This window comes from Scophthalmus maximus, chromosome 13 (assembly GCF_022379125.1).
Source record: "Scophthalmus maximus strain ysfricsl-2021 chromosome 13, ASM2237912v1, whole genome shotgun sequence".
In the NCBI taxonomy this organism is placed as follows: domain Eukaryota; kingdom Metazoa; phylum Chordata; class Actinopteri; order Pleuronectiformes; family Scophthalmidae; genus Scophthalmus; species Scophthalmus maximus.
In genome coordinates this window covers 11,826,504-11,851,758 of record NC_061527.1, presented here as the reverse complement: position 1 = coordinate 11,851,758, position 25,255 = coordinate 11,826,504, and the positions used below count along the sequence as shown (strand labels likewise).

Below are 25,255 nucleotides of genomic sequence, written 5' to 3'. Positions count from 1 at the left end.
TTAGAGAGATTGAATGCTGCCTTCGGGAACCGTGGGACTTGTGGTAATTATGTTCAGTGATAAATTGTACTTCCACCACCCCAAAAGGGTGAGGTGGATATTCCCCCAACTAACAAATCTTATAATACATGTTATTTCGAAGATATCAGCTTTCGATAGATACTCGGTAATATGTAGTGCACACAAAGTATCTTGGGAAATACTACACATATTGAGTTTACGAGCATCCCTCAAAGGTAGCAATGGCGGACACGCCTTTAAAAGAAAACCGGAAACTCTTTGTTGAGGAAGAAGTTAGCAAGCTAGCGACGCAACGAATTACAACTTTTAATCTGGACGGAAGTCTCTTCAAATCGTAACAATGTCCGGATCCTCCAACATCGTCACGATGAAGAAGATCGTCCAGCAGTTGCGCCTTGAAGCCGGCATTAACAGAGTGAAGGTAACGGTCGACACCGTCCGTTCTTGGGCGTGTGTTTGTGTTCACAGTCGCTCGTCACAAGTGTCTCTCGTTGTTTCAGTCACTCGGCGGACCCGACGTTCGTTCGAGTCACCCTGCTGCTGGTGACACAATCTCCGGCTAACTTGTCGGGACTCGGTTGTCCTCCGCAGGTGTCCCAGGCCGCCGCGGACCTGCAGCAGTTCTGCCTGCAGAACGCCCAGCAGGACCCTCTGCTCACCGGCATGTCGTCCAGCAACAACCCGTTCAGACCACAGAAGGTCTGCTCCTTCCTATAGCACCGACCGAGCCTGAGTGAGTTCCACGACCACCGTCTCACCCCCGTCAGATCCTTCGCTCTCGTTAGAGTACTAACGCCACACTTCATTTTCATTTCATATAGTTTGATATTTCTTTCCAGTCCTCCAGGGTTAATATTAACAAGACCCTCAACTTACAGTTGAAGTGTTCCATGACAAATATAAGTGTTGTTTTACAACAATCATCCACACCAATAAAAGCAGCTACAAAAAGCCCCCCCCCCCCCTCTGCTTAAAGCACAAGTTTGTCATTGTCATCAAGCCAGAAGAAAATAAGCAAAATTGATGACATTTGACTAAAAAGTACATCCTTTAATGTCTTCATTGACCAGGACTGGAGGTGGTATTAGATGTACCTAATAAACTGAGTGTTTGTATAGCATCTGTAGATAAAAAATAGTAATTTGTCCTGAAGTGGATATATTGTACCAGGATAAAATCATAAAAGGCATAGAGAATAAATAAACTACAAAGTGAACATGAGTAGGGCTGCAACTAACAATTCTTTTCATAATCGATTATTTTCTCGATTAATTAGTTGTTTGGTCCATAAAATGGTTGAAAAATGTTTATCGTGTTTCCCAAAACTCCAAGATGATGTTCTGTCCACACACCAAAGATATTCAGTTTACTGTCATAGAGGAACAAAGAAACCAGGAAGTATTCATATTGAAGAAGCTGAAATCAGATCATTTTGACCTTTTTTTTCAAACAAACTACTTGAACCGAGTAATCGATTATCAAAATAGTTGGTGATTAATTTAGTAATCGATTAACTGTTGCAGCGCTCAACGCGGGTGCGGTCCATTTTCAAGATGACTATTAAGAGGCTACAGAAAAGACAAGGACTTGCGTGTGGATTTGGAGTGGGACCGGTATATGTATATTTTTGGGGGCCGTTACTGATTTCGTGGTGAACGCTTTCGGTATTTGATGTTTAAGAAGTATACCGCCAAAAGGATGGGCAATGTATGAAAAGTTTAACCTGGTTTTGAAATAATGCCACATATTTATTGGATTTAAACCTGTGCATCCCAGAATTCTTGATGATGCTTACATAATAAATAATCCTACACATAATCTGCATCTAATGGCAAACCAGATTAACATTTTACACATTTCAGCTCTGAAGCTAGTTTAAACGTTTCAGGTGTCATTCAGGAGCCAAAGAAGTAAGTTCAGCATGTTCATGTCTTTTGTAGATTGAAATACTATCTAATGCATTTCCATCTCTGCAGGTTTTGGACATTGTGGTGCCTTGAGGAATGGGGCTGCATCGTGGACTGGAATCGCCTCGAGGGTTGGGAAATTTTGGGACAAACTAACTTAAGTTTTGTTTTTTAACTTTTGCCTTTGTAAAAATCTGACAAACATTTCCAGGTGCTTAAGTGGCACAATAGATGTCTTAACCTACTTGCTTTAAAGTAACTAGCCCATATCAACACCCACTGTGCCTTTTGAACTGTACATTTTTCATTAATTACTTATTAAGAGATAAAATAAATGGTATTTTTAAACTTTTATTAAAAGTATACACACATTTAGAAATGTGTTCAATTTGTATATTTATTTTTGAAAGTCCTGTTACCCATACTGATGCATTTAGTCTACTGTTCTTCATGTCATATGCACAGACCAAGATCACATTTGACTCTGTGAACAAACAATTTGGGCCACATTCATACAGTCTGAGAAGATATATTTCATAAGAACTGCACATCTGCCACATAAACATGTAGGTCAAAAATTGCAGATTAATGGGGGTGTCTGCGTGTCTCTGCTCTGCCAACAATAGACAGAGTTAAAGTCCTTGCTTTGAGCTACAGCTTCTTGTCTCCAAGTCGTCAGTGTTGAACATCTCCTTAGGATAAATGTTCAGTGATTCCTCAGTGAATCTGGGACGTCTGCTGTAGAGTCAATTTCTGTTGAGTCCACAAAAAGCTGTAATGTCTTGGTAATCGAAGCCATCCTGTGTACTCAGAGCTGGAACTTCCGTCTGCAGGCATCCATCTCATGGCGCTGGAAACAAAGATTTGTTTTAAGTGTTTGTTTTTTTGGACTACGAGAAAAGCTTGAGTGCAATTAGAAACATTCATGAATGGCTATATAACTTCTACCAGCAAATAGGTCAAGAGATATGCAAATTGAGGCAAACGTGAATACGCTGCAACACTTACACTCGTTTCAAATTACCATAAATTGAAAAATTCAATTGCAAAAGTCATCTGACGTTACACTATTGGATCCACTTTGATAGCTCTTCTGGTGTCTCCAAAAAGTGAGAGCGCAGAGAGACTCACCTTAAGGACCCACTCGTACTCTCCAAACTTTGAGTCGAAGGTGCCTTTCTGGAGAGAGCGTAGTTTGAGGGTGAAGCGTGGTCCCAGCTCCTGAATGCCAACTTTCTTCTCATTCTTGAAGATGTACCTTTACACATGCAAAGATTTGTTTATTTGACCGTCAAAATTTCTGTCATATTAGAAGACATGTCCAGCTCAAGTCAGATTTGACACCTAAATATTCACCTGTGGAATCTGAAAAAGATGAAGTCTCTCTGGTTGTGGAAGGTGGCGACCTGTCGGCCCACAAACTGCGGGTCTTGAGGAAAGAGAGCGGCGAACAGACGGCCAATGCTGTGGCCCAGGCGTGTGGAGAAGTTGTTCAGGATCACCTCTGGAGAATGTTCGGTGGGATCTTTGCCTCGTCTCTGCACATAGAGAATAGCAAAATGATGCTGGGCTTACAGCCAAGACTGGGGCTCCTACAACTCTAAAGGAAATGCCCCATCACTGGTAAGACAAAATGGTGCGAATTTCTGCTTTATTAAAAATGTTGGTAAAATTACTTACAAATCTTTAAATACTGAAGCTTAAAAAACAAATGGACTGAAAATACAACAGCTTCTTTTTTTCTTCGAATTAAATATATTTTCAAATTATATAACTTACAAAAAAGAGTCTGGATTCATGTACTTGCCTTCATCTCTTTCCGAAGTCGAACACTGCTGACCTTGAAGTGTGCAGTCGGCCCGTCAGGTAGGTGACAGAGAACCATACCGTCTGAAAGTTGCAGTTAAGGAAGTTGACCATCGAAGAGTAAGAAAACGTACAGCTAACATCAGTGAAAGCACCAAAAACAACTGAAGTGTCGTTCTTTATCCAAACTACAGCAATATAATAAATACAGGATAACAAAGCAGTAAAGAGCATATCATCCTCCTCTCCTAATGCTGCCGTCTTTGAGGATACTGGGCATTTTGCGATCCTCGTTGATGACCAGGAGGTACGTGAAGTTCCTGGCGACGCACTGGGGAATGACCCTCTTCAGAGCCAAACCTCTTCTGTAGTACACGTGGGCGTTTGGGATCACTGTGGCCATCTGCTCGCAAAACCTCACCGTCCTCTGCAAGACACATTAGTGTGTTGATCAGAAGACTGTTTTTAAAAGAACGAGCAGCTTAACAGACCCCAATTTACCGTATTACGCATATGTATATAGAACAAATAATATAAAACTTAACTATGTCAAGTTAAATCACAAAGTGAACCTGAAATGTAGAAACTAGAATCTACACTAATTTAGCCCAAACAGGATGAAGAGTTATTACATATGTAAACACTAAATTTAAAATAAATCAAGATAATATTCTGTGCAAACACTTTAAGTTATGGATTAAGTTAGCTATCCATCCATATATATGTGTCATTCATATATTTAGCTAGCTATAAATATAAGCAGTTTCCACTGCATTACCAAATGTAACCGTGGAGTATAGTTTTAAAGTGTCAAAAGAAAATTCCTACAGTGCAAATTCACCGAATAGTTTACTTCACTGAAATAATAAATAAAGTTGTGCAGACATGTAAAAGTGCGTCTCACCCCTCTGGGTCTGTCTGATGTCGTGATGAGCACTTTGGGGTTTGTGATCCCATTGAAATAGGCAGAAAATTCATCCGTTCCCTCGTCAAATGCAACCTGAAGATGACAGAAAAACACACAAACTCACTACTTCATGCACATTCATCACAGATATAACCTGAGGTCATTTAAACAAGGTTCACACCTCTTCATCCTCTGGGTCGACTGTGGTCTCGTCGTACACCCTCTGGTTTTCTATCGTCTTCGGGACCTCTTTAGGTGGTGCCTGCGTAAGAGACAGAATGTATGAAAGAATGAATATGCTTGCCTTGTTTGATGGTAAAATGCGCAATTCTGGGAAGCCAAGCGATGAACTCCGTTCTCGACTCGATGACAGCAACCTTTTGGGACCAGACATGGGAAAGGGGGAGACTCACCTTGTCACCGAGCGCTTCCCTTTCTTTTTTCTTCTTCTTCTTCAGCTGAATCTTTTGCTGAGATACAGAGACAGGGGGAGAGATATGAGAATCCAGGACGAGCCTTCCAACTTGCATTTACTGAAACATTGAAAGTTGATCAATCAGTGATTGTTCAGTCAAACTTCCCTTTCTGTCAATTTACTAATCAGATTCATCTTTAGAGAAGTTATTAAATGGTGAGGGTCAACCAGGGCTCCCCTGTAACGTTTATTAAGCCCATGGTGTAAACTAAACGTTAGAGACACTCAGTATAACATGATACTATTCCACAGCCTCCACTGAGCATTTAACCGCTCCAAACCTTTACTTCAAGACCATTAATATTTTGTCTACCTTCCTCTTCTCCTGCTTGAACTTCATGAACATGACGTGTCGTCGCTGCTTGTTCTTGATTTCGGACACACTGAAGGTGGGGGGGAAGGAAGACGCTTCCTCACTGTTCTCCATCTTCTCCGCTCCGCCGTCGTCTCCATTTGCGTCCGCGCTCACACTCTTCTTCTTCGGTTTCGTGTGCTTCTGTTTCTTACCTTTGGTGTCCAGACTGACGGGGACCTCGCTGATGTCCATCGTATGTCCGCTGTCTGTTATTTTTCCTCCGTGTGTTTTATTTTTTTTCACGTGTGCTGCTGGTTGTGGCTGCCAGCTCGTGTGTTCACGTCCGGCGGAACAAGAGGTGACCGATTTGTGGACGTGGATGAAAAGTGTGGGACACCTAGTGGCGAGGAGGAAGAACAGCACCTCGAATTCACTGGCCAGTGGTGCCCCTGCAAGCAACGGTACACACACACACGCTCTCATTTTTTTTATAGCAAACTAAACAAGATTATCAATTTTTTTTATATGAGCTTTATTGGCATGAAAGTTTAGATAGTAATGTTGCCAAAGAATAAACACGCAATTGTACAAACATTCAGATGGAACACAACAAACAGTAACACGAACATTAACACAACATTAAGATTGATTTATATTCATTATATATACAGTATATACAGTGTGTGTGTGTGTGTGTGGGGGGGGGGGGGGTGTTGGTCATTCACTGTCCCACAGCTTGTGGCATGTTAAAACATATTGCGCAGCAACATTTGCTCTGTTTCCTTCTCCCATGAGTTTCTTTAGTTTTGAGACATCTTTGAGCTCTTTGAAATCTCACGTCACAGAGTTGAACTTTTTAAAACAAATGTTCCTCGTTTCACTGAATGATTTACAGTGAAGGAGAAAGTGCATCTCTGTTTCAACCTCACCTGTGGAACAATGATCACATGTCCTGTTTTCTTTTGGTTACCATGATTTTGTTGTGTCTTCCTGTTTCGATGGCCAGTTTGTGGTCACTGAGCCTGTACCTGGTTAGGCTCTGTCTCTGCTTTCTATCTCTGACAGTAGAGGGATATTCTGCTGATTTATAATCTCTTTTTTTTAGGGCCAGATAACATTATAATCTACTTTGGCTTTTAGTTTCTTCTCTCTCACACACAGACACACACACACACACACACACACACACACACACACACACACTCTCTCTCTCTCTCTCACTCTCTCTCTCTCTTTTGTGCGCTATACTTTCTACTGAGGTAGGTGCAGACCGGGTTTGTAAAGCAGCTGTTGAGCAGAATAGAAAATAAAATTCCTCCCCGTCGGGGAATCGAACCCCGGTCTTCCGCGTGACAGGCGGAGATACTGTCCACTATACTAACGAGGATTGTGGCAATGCTGAATCGCAAGACTGACCTTTGTATGCAACCCAACCCTGTATATTCATTACATTAATATAACATTGTAAAGTGTGGGTATTGCTTGCGTACGCTAGCATTTTTTTTTTTTTATCGAGTGGCCACTCGTGGTACTGCAGGAAAATGTCACCCCTTTACGTCTGATTTGCTCTGAAGATGCAGCAAGACCAGAAAACATTTCACATCTGTCCACTATAATAACGATGATTGATATGTGGGCAATTATTTTTTTTTAATAATCCTCTTAAGTGAGCAGATAATAGCTAGTAGACGCTAAGTCCCGTTTTTGTAGCCCTGTCTAATTCAATCAAACTTATATTCAGAGTGGGCCCTAATTAAGTTTTTTTCTAGCCTTTGAGGGCCACGGTTTTCTAGTGATTATTCATTGTCATGTTCAATGACTGAAACACATATATACTCATTGACGTCTGATGTCTCCCGAATGAAATCAGGCGGTGAGTGACGAGCTTCCCAGGTGAGTCCCTCCCTAGAATATGCAAACTCTACAAGTGGCTCGCTCTGCTGAGTCGGCGCGTTTGTTATCATCCGTCTTCCTTTTGTAATCTGTAGCACGGAATGTAGGCGCATTTGTAATAAACATGGGGGGACGCATGCCGATCACAGATGATCGAACCATGCGAGGCTCCGACACTTTGTTCTCTGACCTTCTCGCGTTCCGCGTGGATTCGGTCGCCACCTGTTTCTCCGGCGACGCGGACAAACTCTGCATCCTCGTCGGTCTCAGCTCGTTGTCTGCGCTGAGTCTACTTCTGTCGTGCCTCGTGTAAGTTGTTGCCAACATTTCAACGTTCGCCCCCCCCCCCGTGTGTGATTCAGACCAGTTGTGCATCAAACCCATTGTCAACTGTTCAAAGTCTGCTGTATCCGAGGTGCAAACGTCGCGCAGAAGGTCCAGGAGAAACCACCATTGTCTTCTACTGCTTTCTCGGTAACCTCTGCAGCACCGTTGGAGCCATTCTGTCGAGACAGCTTTACATTCAGGTAACATCTAATCATTGTACTATTCGTCGTATGCAGGCACAGTTCATGTATTTCTGTTGCGCCCTCTGCAGGTGTTGATGGCTGCTTTTGCTGCTGCTGTGGACGCTGTCAACGTTTTGTCCTGCTGCTTCCCAGTGTTCCTGTGCTGGAACACAAAGGCAGGTAGGTTTCAGAGGCGTGTCATCGTAATTCATTCCTCATCATCATCACCACCCGGCTCGCCGAATAATCTAGGCAAAACAGCCAGGAGACTTATCAGGGAACTCCTCAGATAACCAAACAAGTGAACAAGTGATCAACTGTTTCCATTTGCAAACCGTCCCTTCCCCTCTGTGCGTCCTCCCTCAGAAAGGAGGCTGAGGATCACGAGGAGGCGGAGGACACAGCAACTCCTTGCAGTGTGCGTGTTGATGGTGGTTGCAGGAGGTTTTCTGAAGTCCCGGATCAACCCAACAGACAGGCCTTTCAGTGGGAGGAGACTGCTGCGTGTCTCCCTCCAAGTAAAAACACGCAGAACTCTGTGGACAGCCTTCTAATAGCGTGGTTGAACAGCCGTTAGTTTTACATATTTATGTCTGTCAGTTTAGTCAGTTCAGATTCCCTATATAACATTTTAAAATTGTCATCCTCAAAGGACAACACTGAAATCCTGGGTTACATGCTTGGCTTGATCTCTTCTGTCATCGTCTGTACCTCCAGGCTCCCTGCAGTCTGCAGAGTTGTAAGTGACAAACGGCACATGAGTTTATAGGTGTCGTAGCCACTCGTATTGATAGTTCTATTGCTTTTCCAAAGTTGTGAGAAATCTCTTTTAAGATGCATTCATTTGATATTTCCTTTCTCCCCTTTAGTACAGAGGACAGACGTTGACCCAGGCCTACATGTTGTCAGCACTGCTGTGCACAGTGGCTGGTGTCCTCTACGCTGCTGCCATACTCCTCTACGACACCCGGATTGGATTTCTTCTGAGAGTCATGCCATGGCTGCTGTCGGCAATATGTGGTGTCACTCTGGATCTTCTCGTATCTTTGTTTAGCACTTTGTGACTTTCTCTTACTTAGTCTGTCAGGCTCAGGGTTTCAGCCGTCCAAAAACCAATGTTACCCCGGTAACACCCGGGGTGTGTGTGTGTGTGTGTGTGTGAGAATTGTACTGATTTTCAAACAGGTTTTGATCTGTTGACCTTTTACTCAACATCATCAGATCCTAGTCCTGCACCACTGCAAGACGGGAACCAGGCAGCGACACATGAGCTATTCTCCAGACACAGAGAGCCTTTTAGGTGGCTCAGGCATCCGCTCTGAGAATGCCGTCATGAAGAACCATCGAAAAAGAACATTTAATTCATCCGCAGAAACAAAAGTAAGTCCTCTTCATACTTAATGCTGGCTACTGGCTTCCCTAAGCCTTAGGAATCATACAGGGATATTGTGTTACACCCATTAGACAAAGACAAAGTTACTGCCAGCATGTCTTACAATTTCTGTGAGACTTCCTGAATTGCTTTCATATTTGACATTGTCAATTTAGGAAATTTACTTTTACAAATGTAACAATTTAGCCACGTCATGTTAATCCATTTGTACTACTTTTCTTCAAAGACCAAAACTGTCCAGAAGATGTCTGAAATGGGCCGTTATATGGACGTCAGTATTCGCCCTGCGAGAAAAGTAAGCAAAGAATCTTTTGTGCTCTCTGTTTTTCTGGTCTTGATTCAGTGGCCACTCTTACCGTGTAATATGTTGATTGTGCTCTGTTGGCAGATGTGCCTACAGGATGGGACACTGTCCAAGGAGGAGGTGGAGGATGGGCCTCTGGACAGGACGGTGCGAGTGATCAGAGTTGACGGTTTCTGCTCTTCAGATACATCCTGTGAATCTTCACCAGTCAGTTCTGATCTGGAGGTGGGTAGGAACGATTCATTGTGGCATTTTCTTGCAAAGTGGAGATGAGTACAGTGCTAATGATTTTGTATTTCAACAACAGCCCAAATAATTGTCATTAGTAAGTATTGGCCTTTTAAATTGGGTTTATTTTGAGGAAAAGTTCAGGTGTAAACAACGAAGTTAATGCAGGATGAATTCCTTCAGCTGCTTCAGTTTCAGGTTCCTGGTAATGTTCATGCTGGCTCACTCTGTCATGACTTACTGGGACACTTGAATAGATTACGTTAGTAACACTCATACTTTCCCTACAATGACAAATCAAAATGTGCTGTTTACAACAAGTTTAACAGGTTTAACTTTTCTGTCATTTTAATGACCAGTGTGACTACAGAGCTAATCACAGACCACAAGTATTTTGTTTTCTTAAAATTGTAAAGAAACAAAGTCTCGAACATACACTGTTGTGATATTTCTTCCGCATTAATAATAATATTTTGAGGAAGAGCGTTAACTTTGCCATTTTTTTGCGAGGGAAAGTGAAAACTGGCTTGAACAGTGTTAATAAAGCTATGGCGTGTACTTTTCTAAGTGTACCACTAGGTGATGCCCAGCTGCTGTTTTAAGTGTTTGCCTGATATAAACCCATGTTAACTTGTGTCTTATCACCTTGTGTGAACTGCTATGATGACTTGAATCTGTTTTGCTTATAGCCTTTATACATAATTATATGGGGCCCATGTAACAGGTTTTCTTGTCATGACGGAAGGAGAAATTTGAGTGCGCCTCTGTCTAATAAATGTTGGAGACACTAAAGGGAAGGGATGGATCTAAACTTCCTTGTCATCCTAGCCGCCAGCCCAGTTTTACAAAATCGAATTAGCAAAATATAAATGGACAGTTGTGACTACAACAGCAAATCTCTGATGTCTGAGTACAGGCCAAAGCAGCAAAAATCTCATCAATCAAGCTCATCCTCACAACACAAATTTTGTTGATTTTTGATGCCACCTTTATAATTTACTTTTCAAAGTTTATCAAATGCACAACATCCAGGATAATGAGATCTGTTTGGATAAAAATGTCTTCTCCCGATATGGCTCTGTCCCTTCACGACAAGAATACACATCTGGAGACAGCTTGTTGAACGTGAGGCTGAGGATGCTGCTGCTGGCTCCATACTTTTTTATTGCAATAGCGTTTTCTTATCTGACTCAAAGTTTGTTCTCTCCACGTTTAAGACAAAGCCAACCATAAGCACTTGGAACTCAGAAGAAGTTATAAGACGAGGTAACAGTGAGGACAGTGTGTGTGTGTGTGTGTGCTGTTGCAAACCTAGTGTTGTCCGTTTTTGTCACGTGATACTCGAGGAAGTAAGCGAGACAGCAGTTTCTTGGAAGAAGACAAAAGTCAGCATGTATTTATAGGATTGATGAGTCAAACTATATAGGCTCTATACAGTTTGACTCATCAAACTCTATAGAGTAATAAGAGTGTTGATGCAGGTTTCTGGTTAACATTTTATGGAGATGTCATTTTTGAGAAACATGAGACGCAGGGTTTGTATTTTAACTTTATTCCCCAGTGTACAGTTGTGTCCAGAATAAAATATTGGCTACTTAGCAAAACTGGCCCTGACAGTTAACATGTATGTAATGTCCACTACTCTGTAAGGCCTAGTTTGAGTTTGCAAGGGGAGTGAAATCATAAGCTTTTTCCTTCTCGGGCCCTGATGCTCACAGCCACAGGAGAAACTCCCTCATTGTAGTGCTGCAGAAAGCCAAGCTATGGAGGATGTCATTTAACCACAAACAATGGCAAACGTTGTGAGCCCAAACAACAGGAGCTAGATACTGTTCACCTAACAGGAAAAAGCAAACGGTTTGAATGCCTTTTGCACCGTTAGTGTGCAAGAGTATAAGAGGGCTTTAAGAAAGTATTTGAAATGTCTGACTGTACTTGTTGTATTTGGTGTAAAACTTTATATAGCTGTTTTGAAAACTAGCCTTTACCTTAATCTAATCTCAACTGGATTTTTTGGTGGATGTCTGTTATCCTCGAACATGAGAGGAGCTTCCATATATTCAGTGTTTTGGGGGCAGTTCATATCAGTGCACAACATAAGGTGGAATTTGTACACTTCTGACAATAACAGGTAATCTTGTCTGAGTAGAACAGTTCTCTAATCTGTAGTCTTAATAAAAAATGATAACAGCATGTGAAGTCATAAATTATTGCCTTTCTCTCTGGAACACTTAGTTAGAATTAACAGAAGCTGTTTACTTAGTGATTTAACAGAAATAATGTTTCCTTACAGGTTGGCGCTGTGTTTAATTTTTAATCCTCAACACACAGAACGCTAGATGAGTTCAAGACAGAGTAATATGCTTCAAAGGGAACTGGAGACATAAAGAAAAAAATCACAGTGCTAGTGAACAATTTTAGATATATTTACACAGAACATGAATACAAATGTTTTTTTCATAATAACTCCTTAATCGCTGATCATGATAAAACCACCCAACATTTTGGAGTGTGCTGCCTGTTAAACCGAGCAGTCAGAGCTCACTGGGCTTACCGCAGCTTGAATTGTCTATTGTGCCATGTGTTCCGTGAACATTTTTGCTGAGTGCCGGTTCTTTGCGAGGCTGAGGCGGGGGGCAAGGGGGAGGTGACCGAGGGGTACAGTGAGGGGTGGAATTGTTTGAGATTTGTCTTATGGCCCAATTGTTCTGCTGTAAAGGATCTTTGATTAAGGACCGAAACTGGGCTGGGCCTGTCTGCTTAGGAAGTAGTGCGAAAATGTTTGCCTTGTCTATATGGGGGGCAGTTCTATCCTCTGCTATTTTGGGAGACGTTTAGAGTTTCTTGTGAGAAGCCTCCTGGGCTTGGAATTTAACTGTGTAAACAATGCAAAACCTTTTATATTCCAGATTTGTATGACTGATGTCATTAAAACAGTAAAATTCCCTTTCAGTATATCTAAAAACAATCAACCAGTGTTGAAAGGGACGAGGGTCAGGGCCTCAGAAAAAGTAACATACATTCCTGTGTTCCAAAAATAAAATGAACCATTAAATGAAGTATAAAGGGAAAGTGTTAGATAAAGGGTGCCCGCATGTCTGAACGCAGCTTTAAACATTTGTTATATCTCTCCTTTTTTGACATTGTTTCACATGAGTTTCACATTGTTATTTTGTTGTTGTGCTCTCTACATGTGACATCAAATGCAATTTTGTCTGTCCTGGGAGACGGTGGCACTCCCTAAGGCCTTTTTTTGTTTTTGTTTTTTGTAGTTTTTCCTCACTGGAGTCGAGGGGTTACATCAGTCAATTCCCATCAGACTATACAAAACTTAACCTGTTTTATGCCTTAAAAGTTTTCTTGCAATTGTCTCCAAGGGACATAATGAGTTAGCTAATATTAGTTATAAAGATTAGTCCATGTATAAAGATGGTAGAATATGACATATCTGAATCTTTATTATTATCCATGATAATTCTTTGACCTATCAATATTTTTCAGTGGGATTTTGAAGAGGCACACGGCCAGTGGAGAGGACCAACAGCAAAACAACAGGAGGGTGATGAGTTCCCCCTCCAGGAGCTTCCAGAAACCCCCAAACCCTTAAACACCTGCACCTGTGTCGTGTCTGGACTCCTACAGAAAACACTGCCTGGTAAAGAAGAGGATGAGGGTTTCACTGCTGTAAGCCTGGCAAAGTGACAAAGAACTGTCATTTTCAGTTTGTAATAAGTTAGTATACACAACTGGTGCTTTCATTTGAGAGGTAATAAAATCTACAAGCATTGACCTGTTTTCTGTCTTGTTTCAGCAGTTTGTGTGTGTATTAAGCTAACTTTCAGTGATGGTAAATTGATTGGGACAATTGCAGGGTCTTGGCTTTTAAGGGTGAATGTGTTACTATAGGTGCATAGTGCAGCTTTGTGTCTAACTTGTGGCTGTTTGTCAGTGTAGAGGGGCTAATGCATTTACTGTCCTGGCTGCATTCATCAAGCCCTCTGTCAACTGAGAAGGTTTACGGAAAAGACCTCCCCTAATAAAACAATATTGCTCCCCTGTTGCCTTGCAAGGTTATTGGGTCATATCCTGTATTTTGCTAGTCGACCCGGGTTATCGGGGCTGGACTGGGAAAAGGGGCCGACGGAGCAGATAAGTGCCAGACTAGACGGCCAGAGCTCGTCCGTCCTCTCCATCATCGCTCAAACTTCTGTCCATCTGGCTGATGATGCTAGAGCAACTAACTAGGGCATTTTAACTGCAGGGACTTCCTTAGGCCTGATAAGCAAACAATACACAGATTAGAGCAAAGTTATGAAACACATTTCACTCCTCCCTGTTACATTCCCTTCAGTGACATGTCTGTCTTAGACAAATGACTGTGAATTGACTATTGAGGTGTAACAAAGCGCTTGCTGATGTCAGCAGCTGCACTAAAGTTACAGCTTTTTTTTCATTTATTCATACCACCTCTCATGTGTCTGGGACATCCTCTCACAACTTTCACAGCTGTTTGTTTTCTGAGGAAGGCCTTGGCAAATCCCTTAGCATCCATATCAGTGAACATTTTGGTTAAATATGAATATTTCAAGGTTTTCTTTCTCAATAGCTCGCTCATTGATGATTTGTTTGACATCGAACAAAAACATCATACTATCCTCTTCCATGTTTTGGTTACGCAATGGGTAATGCAGTTCCTTTGTGACGTAAATGGAGTTGTCATTTGTCCGTGAAAGCAAGGCTTATCAGGGACCAACACTAGTGCGGATGGTGTGGGTTTTCTACCGTCTTTACAATCAGTTTTAATACTAAAATGACAACTCAAAATATACAAACAAATTTTACAAATTTATATCCTCTCGGCTTTACGGGTGCATTTTTTCTTCTTCTAAAAAATATTCATCTGATTGGTTGTTGATCACCTGAGGACTAAAACCAGAGAATCTAATTGAAAATAGACCAAAACATGAATTGCTGTTTTTCATCTGTATTTCCTAACATATTTAATAAACTAAAGAAAAAAATAAATGCCATCTGAGAATGATAAATGCTGAGCTAGCATTGTTCTGTCTCTGGGCCTCATATCTGTCCCTTCTGAGATTGGCTGAAAGAAAAACAAACTGTGTCCCCCACATAAAAAGGTGGAATTCTGTTTGCAAAGTGATCAAGAGCAAGGATTAGCACATCTGAAGCACTAGTGGGGAATGGGCCTTTCTGTTTTTCTTGGCTCGCACATCAGTGATCACTCCACTGCAAACAACGTGGAAGATAGTGGATGATTTCAGGCAGCAGGACATTTTTTGCAAGTTTGTCAGAAGGGGAGGAGTAATACAAAATCCTGCACAGGCAAAGAAATAAATGAATACCTTGTAGTTACTGAATAAAGACTTGTATAATAGCTAATAGGGAATGTCTTAAGAACAGTAATTTGACACAAAAGTCAGCTTTCTTGTCACTGTGAAAGCATTTGCATAATACCTTGTGTGAGCTTTTTTGGTTGCATCGTGAGAAATGTGTGGATCTAGTGTTTGTGAAATGTGATTCACGTTGAAAGAAACATTTTATGTCTTGGCTTCTGTCGCTTTGATTAGTACATTCTTAATTTAGCCTTTCTCTTGCAAGTCTCTAAACTGTATGTATTGTGCGTGCAATACAAACTCACTGAAGAGTCCCTAGCACATATGACATTTGTTTAAGACATTTGTAAATATGCCTAATATGCACGGTTGAATTAACCTGCTTGTGGGCAATGATACACATTTTGTTTACCTCCACAATGGAGGTTATGTTTTCTCCCATGTGTGTTTGTTGGTTTATGTATATGTTGAAAGGATTACGCAAAAATTACTGAAAAAACCTGCAAGAGCTTTTTTCTCTCTCTTTCTCGACTGGCCTGCTGACTGACATCTTTTGTTTGCTGCCTTTACACGCAATTTGTCACTCACACACTCTGTAAACACACATGCTGACATGCTGATTTACACTATTGGACACAGGCCCATGGGATCACAGGATCAGGCGGCCCCTGGTCTTAACCAGAAAAATATCCTAAAAAGAGACAGAAAAGAACCATTGCAAATAAGCACAAAACATGTGCACTCAAACCAACCGGCCAAGTTACCTCAGAGAGTCACAAAGCAACCACGACAACACAATGCTATAAGAAGCAGAATGACCGAGAGACACCAAGCCATGATTAAGAAGTGTCATATGTCGACATACATATGCACTGTTTAGCTTTACCGCAAAGTGGTGCATATTGACAAAACGTGACACGTAATAGCGTGAGTAACGTGAGTCATTATTTTCCCAGATTGTATATATTTTTTCCACATATAAATATTGTCTTTCAGATGTTATTTTTTTTGCACCATGATCATGATATCACCATCATGTGTATATATATAACAATATGTATATATTGTTTCCACATATATATATTCTCTTCCAGATGTTATATTTTTTTGAACCATGATTATTATCTCACCATCGTGTGTATATATATAACAATATGTATATATTGTTTCCACACATATATATATATATATATATATATATATATATATATATATATATATATATATATATATATATATATAAAACAATATGTGTATATATATATATATATATATAATATAAATATATATATATTTTTTTTTGCACCATGATCATGATCTCAACATCATGTGTCGTCCGTCGCAGTCGTCGCCCATCCAGTCCATATGACTGACGGCAGGTGAGCGGGCGACCTCCCATATATAGTGCTAACACGTTCTCCTGGAAGCGAGGGGCGGGGTCGGCGGCTCGCGCCTCCCGTGATTTCACGGCATGTCACTTCCTGCCGTCAACGCAGCCAGTTCGGGCCAGTTCACTGCCGCTGTAGCACTCGCCCTGTCCCGCTGAGCTGTCAGCACGCAGCCGCTCTCCGCGCCGCTCGTCTGCTGCTGCTGCTGCTGCGACGACATCTCTCTCCTAGACCCGGTCCGTGTTCCTGCTCAACGACGTTTCCCTTCAGATAACAGCCGCTCGCGCCTCACCATGACTCGGAGGTGATCTTCAGAGTGGCCGGGTGGTTCTGGGTGAGTGAGTGAGTGAGTGAGTGTGTGTGTGTGTGTGTGTGTGTGAGTGAGTGTGTGTGTGTGTGTGTGAGAGCGTGTGTGTGTGTGTGTGTGTGTGTGTGTGCGCGCGGTTTGCCCTCGTCGCTGTCATCCCATTTGTTAGTCGCTACCGAGCGGGGCTAAAGCGGCGTCGTTAGCGAGCGTGTGTGCGTGTGTGTGTGTGAGTGTGTGTCGGGGGGGGGGCGTCAACTGTCCTCCTCCCGGCGGTGAGGCAGGGGAGTCGGACAGGACTGCGTCCGAAGCGCCGTTTCCCCCCGTTAGCACCGTGGGACACAGCGGACCCAGTGGGAGACACATGGACTTTGTTATTAAGCTAGTGACCGCGTAGCACGCTAACAATGAAGGCGGGCTAACGTTAGCAGCTAGCCGACATCCAGCCATGTCGCCCGGGTCGAGCGCTAACCTCCCCGCCGCCAGGGGCTCGTAGCCGCGATTCACCGTCTCCAATTGGGCGTTGATCGGGACCCACGCGCCCCAAACGAGGGAAGGACAACACTGTTCTAATCTACACCCACGCTCTTCACATGGACGACACACAACGCACTGATGCGATTGTGTGTCTGTGTGTTTTGAGATGCGTGGATCTACTTTATCGATCCCGAATTGGTGAATCGCATTAAAAGAAGAAGTGATTTTTGTTAAAGCTACATTTCATATCTGTAGTCAATTCATCACAATTGATAGTGTACCACTGTAGAGGCTGTAAATCGTAAACACACCGCCTCTCCGGCAGTTTCATGACTGGTAGACACCTGCCCCATTGATCTGCTTTCCAGTCAGGCAGCTTAAAGGATAACTCAGGCATTGTTTTTGTTTTCATACCTGGGCTGTATCTTCTCATGCTTTCTGGATGTAAATGATTCAGAGGGGGGAACAAATCTTTGCAATTGCTCCTCTGTTGAGCAAGAACAGTATATCCGTGAAACAGCATTGCAGTGTAATCCAAGTAGTTGGTGGACCAGCGACCCTTCTGTTCGGTGTGTCTCTATGGGATATTTTGTAGATGAAGATCAGGAGCGGCCTGATCGCTTGAGTCCATACGCCTGAGCTCAATAGGTAAAACTACTGTATCTATGTAGAAATCACCCATAACGTATCCAGAGACTTACAACAACAAGCTGAGCCCATCAATGGCAAAATGAACTATTTTAGTGGATGTACTTTCACGTGGACAACAACAGCCCTGTGGGATTACAGCACTGTCGCAGCACTTGTTTCGCAGTATGCTCAACAGTGGACCTATTGCAAAGATTTTGACCCTATCAGTCATTTACGCCTAAAACATGGGAAAATAAGGTTAAAATACTCACAGAATTAACCTTTAATGAAGTCACCAAGAGCCTGGACCATGTTGGTTATTATCAGTTTTTTTAAATGTTTTTTTAATCACCGCCAGAACATCAGAGTAAAAGCATGAAAATATAATAACTAAACATTAGCTCTTGCACAGAGACAAAATTGGGAGTTCAAAACATTTCCAATCTATGGTCCCCGTGGGTGTCGTTATGTTTTCTGACACAGGAAACCAGTATAAGTTTTGTGTACCTTCAAACTAATAATATGTGAAGATGAATGAACAGGATGGAAACAATTTGTTAGGGATAAGCCAAAGGTAGCCAGCTTTATAAACAAGAGTGAACAAGAATTTGTCAAACAATGATCAGTTAAAAATCAAAAACACTAGTAAGTTGAACTGAAACTGAACTGTTTCCCCCCTGATTGACCTGTTTTATATTGTGAAATTATCGTAATGCTTAACATTTTAAGTAATTGAGGATTAATAATAAGTGAATTTGTGGTGTATTTAAATTAGGGTAAATAAGTGTTATTTAAAAAAAAAACTTCTGTATGCAGGGTTTTCCCTAAAATCCGCGCCAAGCATTTTTGAGTTGCAAAGCCGAATGATCATATAATACCTACAATTCTCTACCGCACTGTGGAGAAAGGAAACGATTTGGCCCCACATACAAGACAATATATTTTTTCTAACAATTAGGTTGTAATACCTGCGAGTTATTTATTTCCAGACTACACTAGTTATGTATTTTTTGGGATGGAGAGAGTGCTAGTGTAACTATGGTTCTTTATAGCATTAATGTTGCAAAGCTGAGTGTCTTCAAGTCTGTTTATAGTGTGTCTTTCAGAGTTAATCAGCCTTCAAAGTTTCGTCAGTCCAGTTTAACCTCCAGGAGTTTCTGTTGGCTGGTGTTACATGTTCTGCTTCCATGGAAGAGAAATTAAATCATGACGAATGGAAAATTAGTTCTTAGCGTCTCTTGACAACTTAACTGCAGAAATGAACCAAGAATGACAGCTGTCACAGATGCTTATCTCAAAAAACACAGCTAAAAAAATGTTAACTGTCAGCGAAAGTAATTGTGTGAGAGGATCGGGTGTGTGAGACGATTCGACTTGCACCAGAAACTCTGTCAGCTGACCAGCAGGCACTGGGAAAGTGAGCTGTCTGCAGACGTCCAACCAAACAAACAGTTAGTTTAGCAGCCAAATGCTGTTAGATTCTCAGATGGTTTTGGGAGGATAAGAAAATTGCAGTTCAAATCCATTCACAACAAGTCTTGTTTTACTCGTGTTATTTTGTACGGCGTACAGTGCGATCACACAGAAATGGGAAGGGCTTCAGGACAAAGTGCTCAATCAGAGACATTGTAGGGGAACCCTTGAAGGACTTTGGCCCATCAGTGAGAATAGTGTGTTCTGTGGTTTGTGTGGTATTTTAACTTTGGATATTTCGGGAAACTTATTCCACTGGTGATTCTGGGAACACTGAGTAAACCTGTCCCAGATGATCTGAAGGGTCTGGATGCTCAGTAGCGTAATATGAATCAGAGATGTATGTAGGCTTGAAACCATTTAGTGCTTTATAGTCAAGTAATAGGATTTTAAAATCTGTCCCTTGACACAGGAAGCTAGCCCGGGACCCAGACGAATACTGGGAGCGCATTTAAATTTGCTCTGCCAGAATACGGTCTGGATCCCCTCCATTGGGAAGTGATTTACCCTGGCAGAAAACTTGCCGGTCCAATCACAGCTGATTATCTGATAATGGGCGAGGTTTATAGCACGACGGGGACGGAAGTGACTTTTGTAAACAACCCAAGGCTGCTGCGAGCATTTGACCAAAAGTACCTGGTATTTTCCTATTTCTCAGACAAAAAATGGCAACACTCGTTCACAGACATTGTGGAATCATCATCACAGACATCTCTCTGCTATAGTCTGTTGACATTTTCGTGTCGCTAAACCGATGTCACATGATTGGTCTGCTTCTGTTGGTAACGCCTCTTGGAAATCGAAAATGAACCGAGAGGTCCCAGACTAATACGTATTTGAGTATTAGTCTGGCTACACCAGGCGAACAGGAGCTCAATGCAGTGATTAAAAGACTGATGTAATGTGCTCCACTTTCTTGGTGTTAGTGAGGACGCTGGTCTCTGCATTCTGGATGAGGTGTAGCTGGCTCTATGAATTTTTTTTTCCAGTAAAGACATTGTTACAATAGTCAAGCCTGCTTAAACTAAAGGCATGATCAATTTTTTCTGAATTTTGCGAAGACAGAAATCCTTAAATTATCGCTGTATCTTTAAAGTGATAATGTGCTGATTCTAATGTTGGCGTTGTTTGTCTTTCTGGACCTTTTTTCTTTTTACCGTTGTTGAGTATCGTTCTTAATCTTTTATACTAGTATTGTATAGAAGTTTGAAACGTACACTATGTTGGATTCAGAGGTGATATGCAGTCTGGCCTTTATTACTTTGACCCTAATGTTACCAAAGAAAGTAACTGATTGGTAGATTTGTCATCTAGAAAATGAACTACTGCCTTACTCAGTAGAGCCTGTCCTGGGACCAGGTAGTACTGTTTGCAGTTATGCTTTGGTTTTACTTCACACTTATTTTATGACCAGATTAGAAAATTTGACTTCAGTAAATTATTGGATGAGTATCATTGAGAGACAAGTTGCCCAATTCAAGTTACACATCTGTGTCATTGCAGATTCCTGGAATCAAGAAAATGAGCAATTGAACTTGCCCTTTTCACTTTTGGACTCGTCTTTCACTGGGAGAGAGCTTGAAGTCTGATCCAAAAGGATGATTTGGAAGCGGTTTAGTCTCAGTTTAAGAAGTGAGGGGCCAATATTCCATTGGCCTTTGAGACAGTACCTCAAGACTTTTCACAGGTGATCTTTAAAACAGCAGATCGTGATGGAAGGCCTGCCGATGTTGATTCAGAGTGGAGATGAGAAATATCTTGACATGGTAAAAGTCCTCTCCACAGCCAAGCTGAGTTTAGTGTGGGTGCCCGAGTGCAGCGTGATAAAGAAACAGATCTTTCTAGTGCCGACATAGCGGTTTGCCTCTAACAAGACCAGGACAAGCCAGCGGCCCACATCTGTGGAATCGAGAACACTTTCAATGTAAACAGAAATGACTGTAAAATTTAACACAGTAATGCAAACCTGAGAACAGAGTGGTGCAATTAGATGAATAAAGTAAGTATTGCAGATTAACTGAGTTCATTGCGTAATTAAATTCCCTTTTTGATTTTCCGATCCAGCTGCTCTAGTAGAAGTAATTCAATTCAAAAGTGAATTTAAGATTTTACTTGTCAGACCTTGTATAATTTGATCCCATACAAACCTGCATGTAGTCTGTAGTCCCTGGGCAAGAACACCTTGACTACATCCTTGTTCTAACCTAAGTATGCTGACCTTTGAATGTCAGGTGCATGGCAGATCATCATTTGGAGTTTTAGTGGTGTGCCACACTGTTGGATCTAGCTGTCATCATCAGCTGTTCTTCTGACAAGTCAACAAGTTACACTGACGGAAACCAGACAGCTCTGGATAAGCATATAATAATGTATATAATTTGCTGCTCACTTATACTTCCTTACGTAACTTAAATATTATCATGAAAGGCAGGTTACTGTGATCACACTAATCAATTGTTTCCTATTTCCCATGCAATGAAATTCTACGGGTTGGTATATTGTAAAAAACATGTTTTAATCTCTTGTGGTATCAGCAGTTTTCCTCAGACTGTCCAAGACGGCCTCTGTTAATCCGGATCATGTGGTGTGATTTGAAACTCAGCACACTTTTGATCTGTAAGATTATAATTTTTTCTCACAGCCCTTTCCCTCCATATTATTGTCAAACAGGACCTGACGCTTTTTCCCAGGGTTCATGTGATCCCATGTTGAAAAATGTATGCATTCATATAGAACTTCAGGGGCATATGAAAATGTATCAAATAATATATTTTACTTGGTAAAGAGATCTGATTAAAAAAAAAAAAAACAAAAAAAAAAAAAAACAAAGAGAACACATCATTCCCATATCACCCTGCAGGAGGGTCTGCTTTTCCCACAGTTGCGCACTGTGACGAGCAGGCTGATTTGTGGAGTGTTACCCGTTTCATCTCTGTGAGAAGACGTGTCCAAAATTTTGCGTCAGACTTCCTTTCTAGAGCTAATACCTTCATGCACAACGAAAAATGCACCCTGGTGTAGTGGGGCAGATTGTAAGTGATTTGGCGACTCAGTGGCAGACCTGTTTGCATTTGGGGAGATTATGCTGTGTCCACTGTTTTTCTTCTTCTTTTTCTCTGGATGTGTTTGTGATGGTTGGCCTCGTACCGTACTGTTTGCATTTTCTCAACTTGCCTGGATTTCTTGGACACTACAAAGTTTGGATGAACAATTTTACCCTGAATTATGCACTGGATTGTAGAAGTGAAGCAGCTCTCCTGCAGCCGTCTGTGGCTCCTCCGATTGTGCAGGGAACTTCTCAGGCAGATATTCCACCCCCACCTGGAGTGAGTTGCCCTGTCTAGTTTAATTTGAACACTTTTGCGCTCTCTCAGAGGGTTATTGATACTAGATTGTTAGCGCACCAGTCAGTGGAGAGCATTTGAAGAATAGTGAGTGCTAGCTGTTTGCTAATTTTCTACTTTGTCAACATTTTAAAAAGACAATTGTTCAGTTAATTATGTTGTCAATGGTGGTGGTATCTTGAGAGGAAGTGTCTTAGTTGTTCAGACGGCAACGGAAGGGCAGGTGGTCAAAGATTTTTTTAGAAAGTGATAAAGTGATAAACACACTGATAAAAAAACAACAAAAAAAAAACGATTAGTCCATGAAGTAGAACAAAGCTTGGCTGTAATACCCCATGAGTAGGAGAGGAAGTGATAAAGAAAGCACATTGAGTGCAGAGCATGATGGCAACAAAACACTTTTTCCTCCAAATGCTTCCATGAATTATAGACTTCTGTCATTAGGTCATGGCTCATTGTTCACCTTTTCCTTTTTGTCTGTGTTGAACAACAGGACAGAAAGGGAAAGGAGAACATGTCTAGTCTTTGCTATCATTAAGTGAATTGTTTATATACTTTTACTCCGCTAAACACTACGTACAAATATCTTAGCTGCTATAAATGGCTTGGCCTCACATTTTTTGCGAGGCCACCAGGAGAGTTGTAGCATAAGTTTAGGGTTATGCTACTGTTTACATAGAATGACAGTGAGCTCCTTATGACTAAACTATCATTAAGGACGTAATGCGACATTTTCTCCCACATGCAGCTGAAACAAAGTTCAGTAATAAATAAGTAAATCAACAGAAAATAAATCAGTGACGAATATTTCGATATATTGCTTTTATTCATGTAATCAATGTTAAAGAAGTATTACCTATAGTGTGTTGAAAGCAGCTGATGAATTGGAGAGTCAGAGAGCACAAATAAATTACAGAATTATTGTCTTTAGATGATTATGTCAATATATCTGTTAAATTGGGCTGTGTAGCAAGCTGTGATTGGTTGTAGAACCACATCTGCTTTTGGATTTAGATAGCAATCCATGTTTCTACCTGTGTTGTGGTGGTTTGATACACACTTGTTTGAGAAAAAAATAAGAATAACCGCTGCCTAATGTTTTTTACTTTCTTTCTTTTTTGTCATTTTTTTCCCAGGCCAGCATTGTTCATTACTACAATAGAAGACTAATCAATGTGAGACAACAATGTGGCTTTAGGCAGGGCTTGAGGAGTCTATAAATATCTCTGAAGTCACACTGACTCCTAGAGGCACCAAATATGGCCTTCCAGTATGAACACTGGTTTCGCCTTTAATCAATCAATTTATTGACGACAACCAGGCCAACTTTTGACTGTCTCTGCCAGTTAATCTGCAGTTTATCTTTAGCTGTGTTATGTTCAAAGTTTATAATTTATTGTTTTCCCCCCAGGGTTCCAGGTTGGTGTGGTGAGAGAGCAAGCTAACTACGGGGTGGAGGACCGCCTGGGGCATTGTGTCCCTGGTTCTCAAGGTAACTCCAAACTTTTACCTGTTTAGTACTGTTGGACTGATGCTGAGGATTTTATAGCCTTGATGAGTGAATGTCTCTTATTAACTAAATTGCACAGAATACTGAGATGTGAACGTGTAACAGATTCAGTGCAATCCAGTTGGAGACCTGTGAAACTACCTAGAGGCTTATACATTGTCTAAACTCTCTACTTGGGGCTCTGATCTGTGAGTTAGCTCACAGACATTGTAGTGATTAGTAAGTTTTCATGTCCTATGCAGCCAGATCATAGTCAGCCACACATCTACAGAAATCCTTCAACACACCCAGAACCGACAATCTTGTTTTATTTATGGAACAATGGTTTACTGTAGATCCTTTTTTTTTGTTAAAATTGATAGATTGATTAAGCTTTGCAAATTTTTTGGGGGATTGGCCTATACAAATATAGATATTATTATAACTTGAGCAATAACAAGGTTAACTTTGGCCTTTTGCCTGTTTGGAGCCTGTAATAATGGAATCGTGTATGTTATCTGAGGTTACCCAGCTGTTATCTGAACAGATGGTCCCAACATGACATAATCTCTGTTTTCAAAAACTATGAGTTTGATGTTGTTACTTCTCAGTCACTATACCAGCAGCGTGTATCAATTATGGCCTGGCGTCGGCATTTCCAGTCATTGCGGAGACTGGGGAGGGAATGTTCTTGTTGCACTGCACCCACTGCCCAGCGCCGACCACGGCCTGCTATTGTAAAATACAAGGAAGGGCTTGGTCCTAAGCAAAATATCCCGCTGTATGCCAGAGAAAAGGTCCAGCATGGTGCAGCTGGCTGATAAGATCGAAGTGCGGGGGGCAGTGATACAGAATCAGTGAGTCCTGAAAGTTGGTGGGGTCAGTAGCAGGGTGACTCTATGGTCACAGTTCCATGTCACACCATGTTTCTTTGCTTGCTTCAGTGATTCTCCGCAATATCTGGGGTCAGAGTATAACTGTGTTTGTGTGACTTTATGTGATTTTTTTTTTTTTATTGTCTTTGTGCGTGTTTACATTTTATATGCCCCTTATATTGA

At 41.4% G+C, this 25,255-nt stretch overlaps 4 protein-coding genes and 1 non-coding gene across 6 annotated transcripts in view; 3 read left to right on the top strand and 2 right to left on the bottom strand.

Moving 5' to 3' along the window:
* Positions 1–251: 251 nt before the first annotated feature.
* On the top strand, positions 252–2,271 carry LOC118318207 (guanine nucleotide-binding protein G(I)/G(S)/G(O) subunit gamma-5). The gene is made up of 3 exons (XM_035647639.2): positions 252–442; positions 613–754; positions 1,998–2,271. Exons 1-2 carry the CDS (start codon positions 362–364, stop codon positions 736–738), a joined length of 207 nt encoding a protein of 68 aa, XP_035503532.1. The 5' UTR covers positions 252–361; the 3' UTR covers positions 739–754; positions 1,998–2,271.
* rpf1 (ribosome production factor 1 homolog) lies at positions 2,268–5,779 on the bottom strand. Its single transcript, XM_035647637.2, has 9 exons — positions 5,430–5,779; positions 5,055–5,111; positions 4,823–4,903; positions 4,639–4,734; positions 4,008–4,161; positions 3,736–3,818; positions 3,285–3,466; positions 3,060–3,186; positions 2,268–2,778 (listed from the first exon to the last, which is right to left on the bottom strand). Exons 1-9 carry the CDS (start codon positions 5,661–5,663, stop codon positions 2,737–2,739), a joined length of 1,056 nt encoding a protein of 351 aa, XP_035503530.1. The 5' UTR covers positions 5,664–5,779; the 3' UTR covers positions 2,268–2,736.
* A 415-nt stretch (positions 5,780–6,194) lies between these two features.
* On the top strand, positions 6,195–13,527 carry tmem44 (transmembrane protein 44). The gene is made up of 10 exons (XM_035647635.2): positions 6,195–7,613; positions 7,705–7,831; positions 7,903–7,993; positions 8,180–8,331; positions 8,466–8,552; positions 8,683–8,853; positions 9,035–9,193; positions 9,433–9,501; positions 9,595–9,735; positions 13,240–13,527. The coding sequence occupies exons 1-10, from the start codon at positions 7,429–7,431 to the stop codon at positions 13,438–13,440; spliced, it is 1,383 nt and encodes a 460-aa protein (XP_035503528.2). The 5' UTR covers positions 6,195–7,428; the 3' UTR covers positions 13,441–13,527.
* Positions 6,727–6,798, bottom strand: trnad-guc. Its single transcript has one exon. It is a non-coding gene; the product is annotated as a tRNA-Asp (tRNA).
* A 3,040-nt stretch (positions 13,528–16,567) lies between the features above and the next one.
* Positions 16,568–25,255, top strand: part of atp13a3 (ATPase 13A3) — a 31,907-nt gene continuing 23,219 nt past the window's right edge. For both annotated transcript variants that reach the window (XM_035646841.2, XM_035646840.2), the window contains exons 1-2: positions 16,568–16,814; positions 24,120–24,200. The gene's annotated coding sequence lies outside the window, so the exon portion shown is untranslated. The remainder of the gene's footprint in view (positions 16,815–24,119; positions 24,201–25,255) is intronic.